At 40.3% G+C, this 14,284-nt stretch overlaps 1 protein-coding gene across 2 annotated transcripts; it reads right to left on the bottom strand.

Moving 5' to 3' along the window:
* Positions 1 to 1,605: 1,605 nt before the first annotated feature.
* DYNLT3 (dynein light chain Tctex-type 3) lies at positions 1,606 to 9,064 on the bottom strand. 2 transcript variants are annotated; one of them, XM_030476777.1, is made up of 6 exons: positions 7,842 to 8,460; positions 7,636 to 7,723; positions 7,430 to 7,471; positions 5,736 to 5,859; positions 4,032 to 4,109; positions 1,606 to 3,068 (listed from the first exon to the last, which is right to left on the bottom strand). In XM_030476777.1, the coding sequence occupies exons 1-6, from the start codon at positions 7,919 to 7,921 to the stop codon at positions 2,992 to 2,994; spliced, it is 489 nt and encodes a 162-aa protein (XP_030332637.1). In that variant the 5' UTR covers positions 7,922 to 8,460; the 3' UTR covers positions 1,606 to 2,991. The 2 variants fall into 2 exon arrangements, with proteins under 2 accessions (XP_030332637.1, XP_030332638.1); XM_030476778.1 differs by lacking the exons at positions 7,636 to 7,723; positions 7,842 to 8,460 and adding an exon at positions 8,728 to 9,064.
* Between the last annotated feature and the right edge of the window lie 5,220 nt (positions 9,065 to 14,284).

The raw sequence follows: 14,284 nt of genomic DNA, 5'->3' as shown, positions 1-14,284 counted from the left end.
TGCTCGGAGCCGTGGGGGAGTCGTGCCGCCGCGGCTGCCTTGCAGGAGCATGGAGCCCAGACACCCCCAAAATCCTGCGTGCTAGAGGATGGGAGGGCTGGCACAGCCACTGGCACCCGGAGGCGCAGGCAGCCAGCTCAGTGCTTACAGCCATGGTGCTGCTGTGACTGGGATGTCAGTGTGGGGACCCAAACATAGGATCGTTCACCCGGTGTGCAATAAGCCAATCTCGCACACTGAGTCGAGCTATTGTTTAATTCCTATTTGCGCAAAGATGGGTGCTAAGGGGAAGTTCCACAAAGCGAGCACACCCTCAGTCTGCCAGCTACCCAATTTTATACATCTCAAACAGCGAAAATCAGCGTTTTCCATATACCTACAATCATTAGCTCTTAACTTCCCTCGTCTCCGTTTAAAGACACAGTACATATTTATTTCACTACATACATCCGGTGAGTAAGGGTCTCTGTGGGCAAGGGTCTCTTATCTCAGAGGGTGTGATCTTTAGTATTATAATGAACCAAGTTCCTTCAGGGACACAGTTATCTTCTGTTTTGCTCAGCTTTTCAAAATTACTTCTATATTTTGACCCGGGGTTCCTTGCTAATCTTTGTGAAGTTAGTTGAATCTTAGTGAACCACTTCTGATCCAGGTGGTTCATTTATCAGTTTTCTACTTCTCCTCAAGGCCTGTGAGCTTAATAAGCAAACATTGTTTTCCCAAACTCAAGATTTTCAAGCTTTCACACACACAGTCCTTTACAAAATCTTAACTTTTTCATTGCCGGGTAACAGGGTGCAGCTTAGAGGAAGCACCCAAGGTCCAGGGCAGAAGGAAAGGAAGGAGTATTTTTCTCAGTTCCCATTTATATTGATCACAACATGAAGCAAAAATAAAAAAAAATAAAGTTTTGCCTTAGTTGTATTTTTTTTTGGTAGAAAGAAAAATGAAGCAGTCTTATAATTCAGCAGCATTTTCTAGGTTTCTTCTGCAGCAGAACCTTCATCAAGCCTCATTAAACTGATAGTCTTATTCAGTGCATCATGTATTCAAGTAAAGCAAATGAGTTTACAAGTGGCTATTTGGAATACTTCTTCAGACCGTGGCCCATTAAAAGGGGGATAACAGCCACCACTACCTTTACTCACCCACTTCTTAAACTGCATCAATCGTACCAAACCTTTTTCCAGTTGCTATTCCACTGATTTTTAACTTTGCACAATCTCAAATATCAGTGAAACTTCTGCATTTTTGTCAGTTCCACAACTTGGCTCTTGAATGCTGGCACCTAGTTCAGAAATTGCTGTTCTAGCCCAAATAACTTTAAATTATTATACATTTGAAGGTCAGTACAACATACACATACATCTTCACATTACACTTGCCTGTAAGGCAAATGCAGTATTACAGTATTAATTTTACTTGCACTTAGGTAAAAGCAGAACTCCACCTGCCTGCAAAGCACGAGATTTCAAACAATATTGTGAATTACACATACACGTTTCTTCTGTAATCTCATACTAGCTATATGTATACATAATTTAAGCAATGAAATGGTTTTTTAAGCTTGTTCTTTGTACAGGACACTTGCTACACGCCCTTATAGTCTGTGTAATAGTGCTTTAATATTCATTTGTTAAAATCCAAAACAGCCTTACAGTAGCTGTTAGGTAGTTACCAGTTTCTTCCAAAGACATGCAGTAACAAAGACAAAATTCTACCTTGAAGCAGCATCTGAGAAAACAACTTAATGCAGCTGCCACTTAGTGGCAGCAATCATTTAGGCATTTTTGGTATTGATAAATCTCTTTATCATATAATTTGTGCATTAATCAACAAAAATGTAGGCCCCAATCCAGCAAATACTTGCGTTGTGTGCAAATGCTTTTCTTCCATGTGGAATATTTCAAGTTAAGACTCATCAGGTGAGCAAAGTTAGAACTTGCATAAATCTATATAGGAAGGGAATTCTGAGTGCTTAAAACTAACTGTATTATTTCACAGGATCAAGACCCAATTCTAGGCTTAGAGAATGTAGGAAACACTCCTATAAACAGCAGATAGGTTGCTTTAGGATAAATGCTTTCAAAGCTAACAAGACCCCTAGAAACATCTGTGCCTTCTCTCCAAACACTTAAATTCTACTTCGAGTAATGTGGGTCCAGTCTTACTGCCCTAGCTCCTGGATACTGCATGAGGAATCAACAAAGTGCTTGTCACAAATTGCGCAGTTGTGGAATAATATAAAATTTAAGTACCTTCAGAATGTTTTCAGATTTATAAACTATGAATTAAGGGCTGATGCCTGATCCCCAGCATGTATCCCTGAATTGATAATAAGTAAGTATTATGTTCTTAATTCTGAAGATAAATTAGAATTCTGCTAGGACTAGGTATATTTCACCTTTATCCTAATAAAGTCATCCTCTGTCTCCAGGGAAAAAGCTTAACTGGATTTAATTTCAATATAAATTTTCATGCTTGACCGAAATGTGATGCTCACGTAATTTCATAAGCAGCAGCAGTCAATGTGACAGCTTTGCTTACTCAAACATGAAGCACCAGTATTGTTTACAGTATATCCACTCTGAACTGTGTTCATAATTTGTTCCCAAATGCATCACAATCCTGAGAGGTCTTGCTTGCTCTTTGACCTTTCCTTTGATCTGATGTGTTTTGCTCCTCTTGAATAAAGTATCTTTGATATTAGCTTTGATATAAATTGTATTGATCTTTGTGGCTCCTTAACATATACTAAATTATTAAAACTTTCTGTTTAGATAAATACATATATATATATTTTAAATTTTTTGCTAGCTTTCAGATAATTAATCTATGAGAACTGGCTTAGACCGTATGCCCTCTGTAGAGAACTTCTGTATGCTCCTCATACGAAAACAAATAATGGTTTGAAATATTTAGCCATGTGTTTGGATGATTTTTTTTTTTTTTTAAAGGCTTCGGTGTTGCTTGTGTTGATCTTCTAGTCAGCTACAGGATAATAGCAACAGCAAACACATTGACAATGCAGTTCATTGTTCGGTTTTCCCATCTCACTGTGCAGGTTCCTAGAAGAGATTATTACAAAATGAAAACAGAATTCCAATGTCTCTACTACATTCACTTTTATCACATTGTAATTATGTCCAATTAGTATGACATCTGTGACTTCAGGTAAGTATATATAATGTTATCTTGGCTATAAAGAGACTACACTCCTCAAAACATTTTCATTAACTTGTACGTTGTTTACTATCTAACATGAGCCTTGTATGCTGAAGAGAGTTTCCAGGAAAACACGATTTTGATATCTCTCTGGACTTGCAAAACCTTGAAAATCTCATACTGAAACGGGCAAGATACTCTATTTAACTTCATTTTATGTTAGTTTTGGATTTTTTTTTTAACCTTGGTTGACTTTCTGAAGCCATCTCTAACTTAAATCTTGGTGCCCTCTTCTGAAAAGACCTTTCTGAGTCTGTGACAGACATAAGATTATTTTGATCTTGTTTCCCCATGACACTCTGAACCTGGGAAAAAATGCCTTAAAAACTAAATTGGAAGCAATAAAACACATCCAAAGCCCAGCTGATAGTTAAGCAATTGAAACACAAACTGTCAGGCAAACTATTCCTGTTTTTTACCAAGTTCTGTCCTCCTCAAAGTAGTGCTGTCCCCCTCATAGCAGAAAGGCAGGTATGTTTAGGACTACACACTTGCATCTACTGTGATCAACATTTTACTGCCTCTTCAATCGATCTGTAGTTACTGATGAGGATTCAATGTTTTGACTCTTGTTTCAGAAGGAAGGTATTTCTACTCCTGCTTCTCATAATTTACACAGCAATTGCTCTTAATGCAGGCACTGACTGCTAACAAAATATTTCTGCTGAGTTTGTAAACAAGCATCTAATTCTGGAAGCTACTGCTTCTACAAACACTCTTGAAAAATGTTCAAACCAACTATTACTACTGAGCAATAAGTAACATTTCTTTTACTACAAATTTTTAGTTTGAGTGAGGAAACTTACCATCAGTTGTAGTATCCCAGAAGCATGAGCTTGCTGTGTGAAGACCAGCTCCACTCCTCTGCATCACTGCACAAGTTACTGCAAGACACAATCATAAAATCAAGGAATTGATTATTAAAGCAGAAGGGGGGAATCATTTAGTACTTCTGAACTCAAGCCTGCATTACTTGGTCAAATGGCTGGCAAGTGGCATTCAGCTAAGTCAAAACGTTTTTTGACAAACCCCTTACCCCCAGTATTTTCCTCAAGAACTTGGTATTCATTTCATGATTATTTTTACTCATACAAAGACAGTGGCTTTAACAAAATGCTTGCTAATAGGATTATGGTTTTTATCTTTTAAACTACTTAGATATGGCTTGTGTCATGTTGTCCTGGTTTAAGCCCAGCCAGCAAATAAGTACGTCACAGCCACTCGCTCACTCTTCCCCTCCCCAGTGGAATGGGGAGGAGAACTGGAAAAAGATCCCAACCTGTGCGTTGGGATAAGAACAGTTAAATAATTTGAATGAATGTAAAAATATAATAATACAATAATATTATTATTAATAATAACAAAAAAATGAATAAGGGAGGGAGGGAGAAAGAGTGAGAGGAATAACCACCACCCCCCAAAAAAACCCCACAAAACCCAAACAAGTGATGCACAATACAATTGCTTGCCATCTGCTGACCAATGCCCAGCCTGTCCCCGAGCAGTGATCGGCACCTCCCGGCCAACTCCTCCCAGTTTCTGTACTGAGTGTGACATTCTATGGTATGGAATACCCTTTTGGCTAGTTTGGGTCAGGTGTCCTGTCCTTGCTCCGTCCTGACTTCTTGTGCCCCTCGTCACCGGCAGAGCATGGGAAACATAGAAGTCCTTGACTTAGCAAATACTCAGCAGCAACTAAAATTGTTAGTGTTTTATCAACATTATTCACAGACTAAAGCCAAAACACAGCACTGTACCAGCTACTAGGAAGAAAATTAATTATCCCAGCTAAAACCAGGACACATGTGCACCTCAGAATGTGATTGCAGGTGCTGTCCTCACAGGTACTGCAGAAGTCACACTTGATGAGACTTGTTTCCCAAAAGTACTGATTGGCTGCTCTCTGAAACCACACTCTAGTAACATGCAGCATTTCTAGACTTACTGACCTGCAATGGTCATAAAATCAGTTACAATCTGAATCCAAGATTTTCAAAACAGAATGGAGTGCAAACAAAATCTGCTATTACATCAACACTCCACAAAAGGACCAAAGTGAGTTAAACTTCTACTTATTTCATTTTTCCTTCCACAGATATGCATATAAATACAATGGGATACCACTGAGCATACAGGACTAAAGTCTTTCAAATGTCTGTATTTAAAGGAAGCTTAATCCTACTAAAAATTTTATTTAAAATAAGCAATTATTTCCTGAACTGAGACTAAAAAGTTCATATAATTATCCTGGAGTTGCTTAACAGTCAGGAAAGACTGTGTAACATGTCATCCTCTAAGTGTGCTAAGTGGTGCTAGCATGCTTAGCCCAGGTGAAACTGCCATTACAACAGGTATTGCTAAAAATCTATGTAACAGAAGAGTTCAGGGATCTGCTCTGCTTTCTCTACAGTTTAAAACTTTCTATTGAATATAGCACTGCATTCAAGTGAACATTTCATCAATTATTTATTGTGACTGTATGCGGTAAAAGTATGACTGCTTGTACTTACCAATGTACTTATACGTTTTTCCAAGTTTTACCAGATGTGTCAGCGACTGTTCTACTATAGCAGCAGTCCACTGGTTGACTTTGTTGTGATTATAATCTGCCTTGCCTAAAACACTTTCTATGCACTAAAATAGATGGGGGGAAAAGAAAAAAAAAAAGTTTGCAGTAAACATACTTCAAAATGTAGAGGTTTAAAATGTCTCACATAATCTGAGGAATTTTATCTGGCAATTAGATTACTTTAAATCAGTTGAGCTGATCAGGTATCAGTTGCTGAATGAGCCTTCTCGGAAACTTATTTTTAGTTCATATCTACCACATTATTATGTGGAGAAGAATGAGGTTCTGAGTGAACATTTATTGTAGGAAAGACCTTAGCCACATGCTTTAACTACCAAGTGAATGGATCCATTTACCAATGTAGATACTAACCCATTCCACTGTTACCAGTTACTGCCTACTCCACCTTGGCTTTCAGAAGCTACTGTAATGGAAATGGTACTACTCAAATCAGCAACGTCAGCCTGGGCTGACCAACCTTTCAGAGCTTGCAAACATTATACCAAAATTTTAAGAGCAGGTGTGACAATAGTGAAATGCATACTCCAGCTTAAGAGATGAGGAAGATACTAGAGTTAAGATATTCAAGGGTCATATCTTGCAGCACAAGAAATACCTTGAAAACTGCATGTTCTCCCACCGGTACAGATTGGCCAGCCCTTGCTTAAACTTAAAATGATTGAATAGAAAGCCTTTTGTCTGACTGTAACTCTTAAATTGCATTCTCTGCTCCTAAAAAATTCAGAATTATGTTCTGATGGATACTTCTTAAAATTGAGAAATTTGGCTAAGAAATGCGCACCTCAGAAAGGTAAGAAAAATAAACCTATGTTCTCCTCCGATTCAGTAAGATGAATCCCAGGCACTAACCACCCACTAACAGGCTGTACAGGAGACTTGTATCCCAGATCTTAAAAAAACTAATTAGCTCTGATCACAGCGTATAAAACTGGATAAAGGACTCAACAGAAACAAGCATTCACAGAATAGAAGACAGAAGAAGGACAAACAAGATCCATTCGGGATTTTGGTCCTTCCAGAAATGTACCCACTGGCAGAGCTATTTGGGTCTGGTTAAGCTTTCAGAGACAGAAACGCTTGGCTTTACTCCCAGTGTCTGGAGACAATGTCATACCGTATTTGGCCTTTCAAGGCAGGAACAGTTATACAATGGGTTGAATTGTCGTTTATCTGACATCAAAGAGCTTACTGTTGTGTACTGGAGCAGTTCTGAAAGTGCAGCCCTTTCCCCTCCTGACAGGTAGGAAAGGACCTGCAGAGCCTCTCTAGGAATGCCATTCTCAGAATGGTATTTCCCTGAAAAACCTGACAGCATCTGTATGCCACAGGCTCTTCATTGATCACCGTGGAGTGAACTTCCCTTGCAACTTGTGACTGCTGCCCCTCATCTTTCCACTGTAAAGTGGATTCTGCCTCTCTTCTCTCACCTGCCTTCTCCATTTTAGGTAGCTGAAGACAGCAATCAGATTAAGTTTAAAGCTCCATCTTTACTTGATCTAAATAATACTTTCATGTAAGATTGAATTTATCTGGGATGGTCAATGAAAAAAACTGCTTTCACTATAATGCAAAGTGAAGAATTTCTTTGAAATACAGCTGTTAGCTAAAACCTACCTCCTTAACTATGTTGTGGGCCTCATCAGCATTGAAGATCATCTGTAATAAAAATTAATTATTATTTCTGAGAGAAAAGTAAACAAATGATGCAGTTTTACTCTAAGTAACACTTAATGATCAGGCCCCTTGTCTGGTTATTTACATTGTGCAGTCTGTTAGCATAATTCTAAAATCTTACTTTTTTCCCCCAGCACCATACATACATTTAGTATTGTTTTACTGGTCACATTTGAGGAGGTCCAAAAAATCTCGGGTCTCAGTGAGCTTGGAAATAGGTTCAATACATGCTTTCTGTAAAGATTAAATTCCACCATTGTGTACGCATGTCATGGGAATACTCTCCAAAACAAAAAGTAATATGGCAAATCCTTTCCTCTAAGTCTTAATCAGGAGTCACAGATTTACTAACCTGTGGGTTACGTCTTGCTGCCAAATGGTAAGCCAAGGTTTTGCAACCCTAGTATCAGAAAGACTGGTTTCCATAGTCATTAGTTTATGCAACTAAGCACAGAAAAAAGCTTGCCAGTTTTCATGCCACCTATTTTCTACCCATTCCTACTCGTCAGCATTTAGCTTGGCTTCCAAAGGAAACACAGGATGTGCCATTGTGCCATCTCCCTCCTCACAGCCACGAATTTCAAACACTTGGGCATGGACAGAATCCTTAATAATAATAATAATGTTCATATAAGTTGGGGGATTGTTTTTCGTAGGTTTTGTTTGTTTGGGGTTTTGTTTGTTTGTTTTAACGAAAACTGGTGGCTAGAGACCCGAAGTGAGGCCACCTGGAAAGGAAAAGGACCCTCAGTCCCGGCTAACAGGGATCAGCCTGCAGCGCAGACGGGCCCCAGCACTGCTTGGGTTTTTTCCAGGGCTGACACAAGAAGCAGCAGACTGACATCCCCAAGGCGGGTGGCAGCACCCCCAAGCACCGCTCTCACGTCCCCATGCAGGAACTTTCAGCTCCCGGAGCTGGAGCCCGCCGGCAGCAGCAGAGGCCGCAGGCAGGCAGAGGGCCGCGCCAAGCCCCGGCCTGCAGCCGGAAGCCCCGTTCCACCCGAAGCGGGCCGCCTGCCGCGGTACGGGCCCGGCACCGCCCGAAGGGCAGGGAGCGGGAGGTCCCGGCGCATAGCCCACCTCAACTACAGCCCTTAACCTGCCAGGCTCTCAGCCAGGTTCCTCCGGCGCGGCAGAGACAGCGCGGAGCCCGGGGCTAGCTGGCGGAGGGCCCGCATCGCACCGCACCCGGGCACAGCCCGCAGCCCCCCGCCCCGCTGGAGGGCGACGGCCCCTACCTCGTCGTTGTGGGGGTGAAAATCCTCCATGGCCCCGGCTCGGGTGGTGGCTGTTCCGGAAGCGGCGGCGGCTGCGAGTCCTTCGCGGCTCCGCGTCCTGCGCGGCTCCGCCTCCCCCGGACCGGGCGGGGTCTCCTGCTGCAGCGGCCAGGCGCACGGGGCTGGGGTGGTGGGTAGCGGGGGGCGGGTGTCCGCGGGTCGGCGGTTGCTGGAGCCGGCCGAGCCGAGCGGAGCGGTGGTGAAGGACAGTGACTGCCTGCCCTCAGAGTCCAGCCGGGCTGGCGGGGCGGCCGCTGCCCTGTCTGCCGGTGCGGCACCGGTGGGTGATGCTGCACTCGGTGGCGTTTGGCAGCTCAGGGCGGTGTCGGGGCAGCCCCGTACCCGGTACTGCCGCCCGGTGTTCACGGTCCCGCGTAAGGGCGCTCATCTGTAACTTCATTGCTCTATCTGTGCCCTTTACTGGGCATATAGAATTCATACCACTGGGATCATCTCCCCAGGGAAGTGGTGGATTCCCTAATCTTGGACAATTAAAAGATCCGGCTGGATAGGATGCTGGGACATCTAGTCTAGGTCGTGTTTTGCCTAGAAAGGTTGGACCAGATGAGCATTGGTACCCTTGCAAGTATATGAGCAAGATACCCTTCCAACCCGGTATTCCGTGATTCTATGACACAGGAGCAGTTCCTCCAGAAGAGCCGTAATACCTCTGCCCCCACGCTTCCCTGTTTCTGAATGAACCTGTGCCAATTATCTGTCACAAAGTTGACATTAGATTTTAATAATAGCAAACTGCAGTTTCAGGTTTTTCTAATTCCACTTTACTGTAAAGAATTGATTCTGAGTTTCATTTGATTATATATATATAAATACATAAAATCTTTTTTCTCTCTCTGAAGTTGCCTGGGAAACGGGAAAGACATCTAGTGCAAAACAGCACAGAATTTTCAAATGATGGGTTTGTTTTTATTTATTTTGAGGGAAGGTCTTGTGTAGACTTCCCCCCTTTGATACCTGGTATTTCTAAACCACACTGAACACGAGAGACAGGACCAAAGCTGCCCCAGCTCTAGTTTCAGCTTTGGTGGCATGCGTTTGGACGGATATATGCTTACCTCACAAAAGAGTCTCTTGTTCAGCCCTAATTGTACACTCATGGGAAATACTCTGTATGAAAACCATGAAAGTACAGGGGGAAGCAAACCTTAAACACTTTGATACTTGATTGCTCTCAAACTAGCTTTCATGTTTAACATTTGCTAATATTAACACTAGCATGAAGAACATGAAGACTAAACCTCTTTAAGAGCAGCTCTTTGTGAGCAAGCGCATACAGATGTAGTCATAAGAAAATATATGAAACAAAATCTCCTTCAGTATAAGTTTTTTTGTGTTGTGACCTCTGAGGTGTTTTTGCATTCTAAGCTAGGGATAAAATTGCATGTTTATTTTAAAGAAATAAAAGCTAGTGGAAGCGTGCGTTGAACATGCTTTGGCATCCTATAGACAAAGCTAACAATGCTAAAATAACTTACCCTTGGATCCCGAGCATTTTTTATTCTCTGTATTTTCAGCGGTCATGCATCTTTAGAGCTGTATCTTTGGGTGCAGTATATTATGAAATGAAAATGGTTTCTACTCTGTTTTTCAGTTCTGTTAGAAATATTCAAAGAAATGCATGCTTTGAAATATTAGCAACAATTATCTTGGTGAAATACATGGAAAATACAGAGGGTTCCTGAATGACTGATGAGTGTGTGTGTGTAGCTCCTAATGCAAAAAAGTTATCTATCCTTCCTCCTCCACTACTCTTTACAGACAGGAGGATAAGCAAGAAGTCTGAGGAAATTCTGAGTCCATCAAGCTCAGCTCAACATCCAGAAAGCCATTAGAAAAATAACAAAATGACAAAACAATATTAATCCAGGAAGCATTTACAAATATGCACCTAGCATCACTCATGAACAGCCAACACAGATTTGTCAAGAATCAATATGTCAAAATAATCTGATTTTATTCTTTGGTAGGACAGCTCATTTAAAGAATGAAGAGAAAATAAATAGTACATGTGTTATTTTGTAGTAAATTTGTCTTTTTATGCTCTCCCACATAAGAATGTATCATCTAGGGAAAAAGTAACCAATCATTCCTAATAAAGGGTTATCAAAATAGGAGGAATAAATGCAAGATTGGTTGGTTTTTGCTCCAAGTGCTCATCAGTATTAGTCACAATAACTGGAATAATAGAATAAAAACGGTGCTTATGAAAGCTTTTTAGTGACAACATGTTTAAATAAGTTACAAGCACATTGAATGACAGGACCAAAATTAAAAATACTGAATAGATTGGAGAAAACAACAAGAAATTTTATATAAAAAAAATTAAAGTGCTGTCTCTAAAACCAGGAGATCACATGCACAAATACAAAATGGGAACTAATTGTTTAGGCAGTAGTGCTGCAGAAAAGAAAATACAACCCAAGTATGATGTTATAAATAACAAAGCACATCAAAGAACACCATGAAGGGCAGAGAAGGCAATTATGTTGTTCTGCTTGGTGTTGATCAGGCATTGAATCTAAGTCTCAGCCCAGTGTGATGGCGGGACACAGACAGAAAGGTAATTCTTCCTCAAAGCAGCAAGAACGAAAGGAAGCCTGGTAAATGTGATTTGTGGAGGAACTGCATTTGTTTTATATCCCTTACTACAAGTCTTCCTTCGCTATGCTCTGATTGCATAGCGATTTACTGAAAAATGTGGTGAATGGGCCAAGGTATGATAGAGGGTAGGACAAGAAATAATAGCTTTAATTTGAACCCAGAGAGATTTATGTTAAATATTAGGAAAAAAAAAATCCAAGTAGAAAAGTAATAAAGCACTGAACCAGACCTGGTTTTGGAATCACCTTCACTGGATCAATAACACATTAGGTAACATCTGTCAGGCATCTAGGTAACCTTTAGAAAGGAAGAGGTATTAAATAATCTTTTGAGATAGTTTTAGACTTACATTTATTCAACTTTCACAACTATTGAGTGGTTATTTCTTTCTTTCCTAAAAGTAATTTTTTGCCTAATTTCCATAACCAAAATCACCAATATTTTTCCTTTTTATTTTTTTCTCCTGAAAATGACTAATGCTATTACTAATTTCACTAGAGCAATACTATATAGTAACAAGGAGCCAGGACACTTGACTACATTACTTAATTATTTATTACTCTACTACAAATTATAAACTGGAAAATGCAAATGGGTTGGCAGTATAATTAGTTCTGTGAACTCTAATAAGAAATGCGGAAGTGCTGAAAGAGGTGACTCAGAAATACAACCCTCAATTTGAAAGAGCTGTAGGCTTTCATCTTCCAAATGCAGAACAGCAGCTTTTAAAAAGACAGAGAATAAACAGAGCAACTCAAATCACTTGTTGATTAAAACCCAAATATTTGAAGAGGATTTGGCATACTGGAGAGGGGGCAGGCTGTGCAGATCCTCCGCTGCTTGGGCACAGCCAGTAAAAGATGTGAATACTAATGCAGCTGAAATAGTATGTCTCCTGTCTCAATTTTTTCTTTCAATTGTTGTAAACGTTTTAAACCTTCAAGTATACCTTAAACTGTTGAATACAAAATCAGTAGAATTCTGGCATTTAATTTTTCTGGCTTAATTTCTAAGCTACGTGTGGCTGGATGCTGAAGGATCAGCATGAACTGCTCTTATTCTTGCTCTCTTCCTACGCGCTCACTGCTTGGTACCACAGAGAGCAGATCAGAGGATTAGATGGACTCTCAACCTAATTATTATGGCAGATTTGTGTTGGCCAGATCAGGCACGCTTCGCCTTAGCAGAGGTTTTAATGATTTACTTTTCTGATTTTTTGGTTTCTGAGAGTGGTTTTAATGTTGACTGCAGTGACTTGCTAGAACTTCTTTGAGGACATGAATGCCCACTCAACAATTGTTTAAAAAAAGCACAGTGAATTGTCAGAGACATTGCTATTTCCATAGCTACAAATGGTCTGCCAAAGCAGGTTCTGTATTTCTGGAGTCGTCATAGTACTGGAAAATCACACGGCAAATGTGAGCGAGAAAAGTACAGCACCAAGCATGTGCAAGCGGCTTAGCCCAGCCCTGTGGAACAAAGCATGAAGCTGGAAGTGCTGCTACCACACCCATGCAATGCTGCCTTTGGTCCATTTGGCTGCTGAGAGTAGAGTGTTTGCTTAGTCCCGAACCAGAGTGGCTGTATGGCAAGTCCATACTGGGTTCTTTAGAGGCTGATTTGATTTGTCAAACGAGCTTTGTGACACGGCAATGTACACGGCTGATTTTAGGGTTAACCTTGACCAGCTGCCACTGTTAAATGCTCTAAATATTTATTGTTGGTAGTCAGTGTTTAAGACTTACATTGACGTGGAATATTTTTCCAGTGCTAGTAAGTTTGCACAGCACCCACTGTAGTGGCTTGCCTCTTAAATGATCCAAAGCATTAACATTACTGTTATGCCATCTGATAAATGAATAAACAGAAAGTTTTAATTCTGTTTCACAATTAATGTTACTTAGATTTTTATAGTGTTATTTTTTGTAAACATAGCTTATACCGTGTTTGAAATGAGAATGAGCCAACAGTATTTTACTCAAGCTCGATATCTATATATTTCTGATGCTACACACTTTTAAAACATTCAGTAAAACCATAATTGGTAAAAGCAAATGATCTAATGAAATCTCTTCAAAGGAGCAAACTAAAAGCACATATTTACTTTCACTGTGCATGAAGCGCATTCACTGTGCTTTGATTTATTGCTGTTTGTCTTTAAAGGTGTGGTACTATAAGCTTTAGAAGGAATGAGAATTAATTACTTTCTTAATGTGTTGATATGCAAAATGTTCTAATTTTTATGTCTCATTTGGTAGTACTGCTGCTAGTTGTTCAGGATTTTCAATTGCAAGACTCCATTTAATTATCAAGAATGCTTCCAAACTTCAGCTGTTTGGTCAAAAACTGTCTATGTAATCTGCTACTTTATGTTGAATATTTTTTGAAGATTAGTGCAAAACTGGCTAGGATACTTCCTAAAATGAAGCTTAAGAAAAGTATTTTATTTTCTTCACAGTAAAAAGACTCTAAAAGAAAAAACCCAAACTTATTTGGCAAGATCATCCAAAGGGCAAATGTTAGAAGAGGTTTATGAAAACTCAGCCAAGCAGGTCCAATTATAAATCTCTGGAAAACTGTTTGCATATTGTTAGAGTAAGCTTGTTAGAGGTTGCCACCATTACTTAATTAAAAATTCTGTTTTTACTGGATATGCTGCCAGCCTATGCCCTGCCCATTAGCTGTATGAACACAACAGGGCTTTGCAATCAGCTGCTGCTTCTGAAAGCCATTATAAGCATGATATGTAGTTGGGTGATATCCTTATTTGATCTTGGGAGTAAGTGTGTTAAATAAATGCCTTTCCCATGCTCAGATCCCCTGCCTCCCAGAACCCTGAGCACACTGCCCAGGCAAAACTGTGCCATTGCTATACAGGGCAGTGGCCTGAAATGTG

Source organism: Strigops habroptila, chromosome 2 (genome assembly GCF_004027225.2).
Source record: "Strigops habroptila isolate Jane chromosome 2, bStrHab1.2.pri, whole genome shotgun sequence".
Taxonomy (NCBI): Eukaryota; Metazoa; Chordata; class Aves; order Psittaciformes; family Psittacidae; genus Strigops; species Strigops habroptila.
Note: the sequence above shows the minus strand (reverse complement) of the source record. Positions and strands in the feature narration are given on the sequence as shown.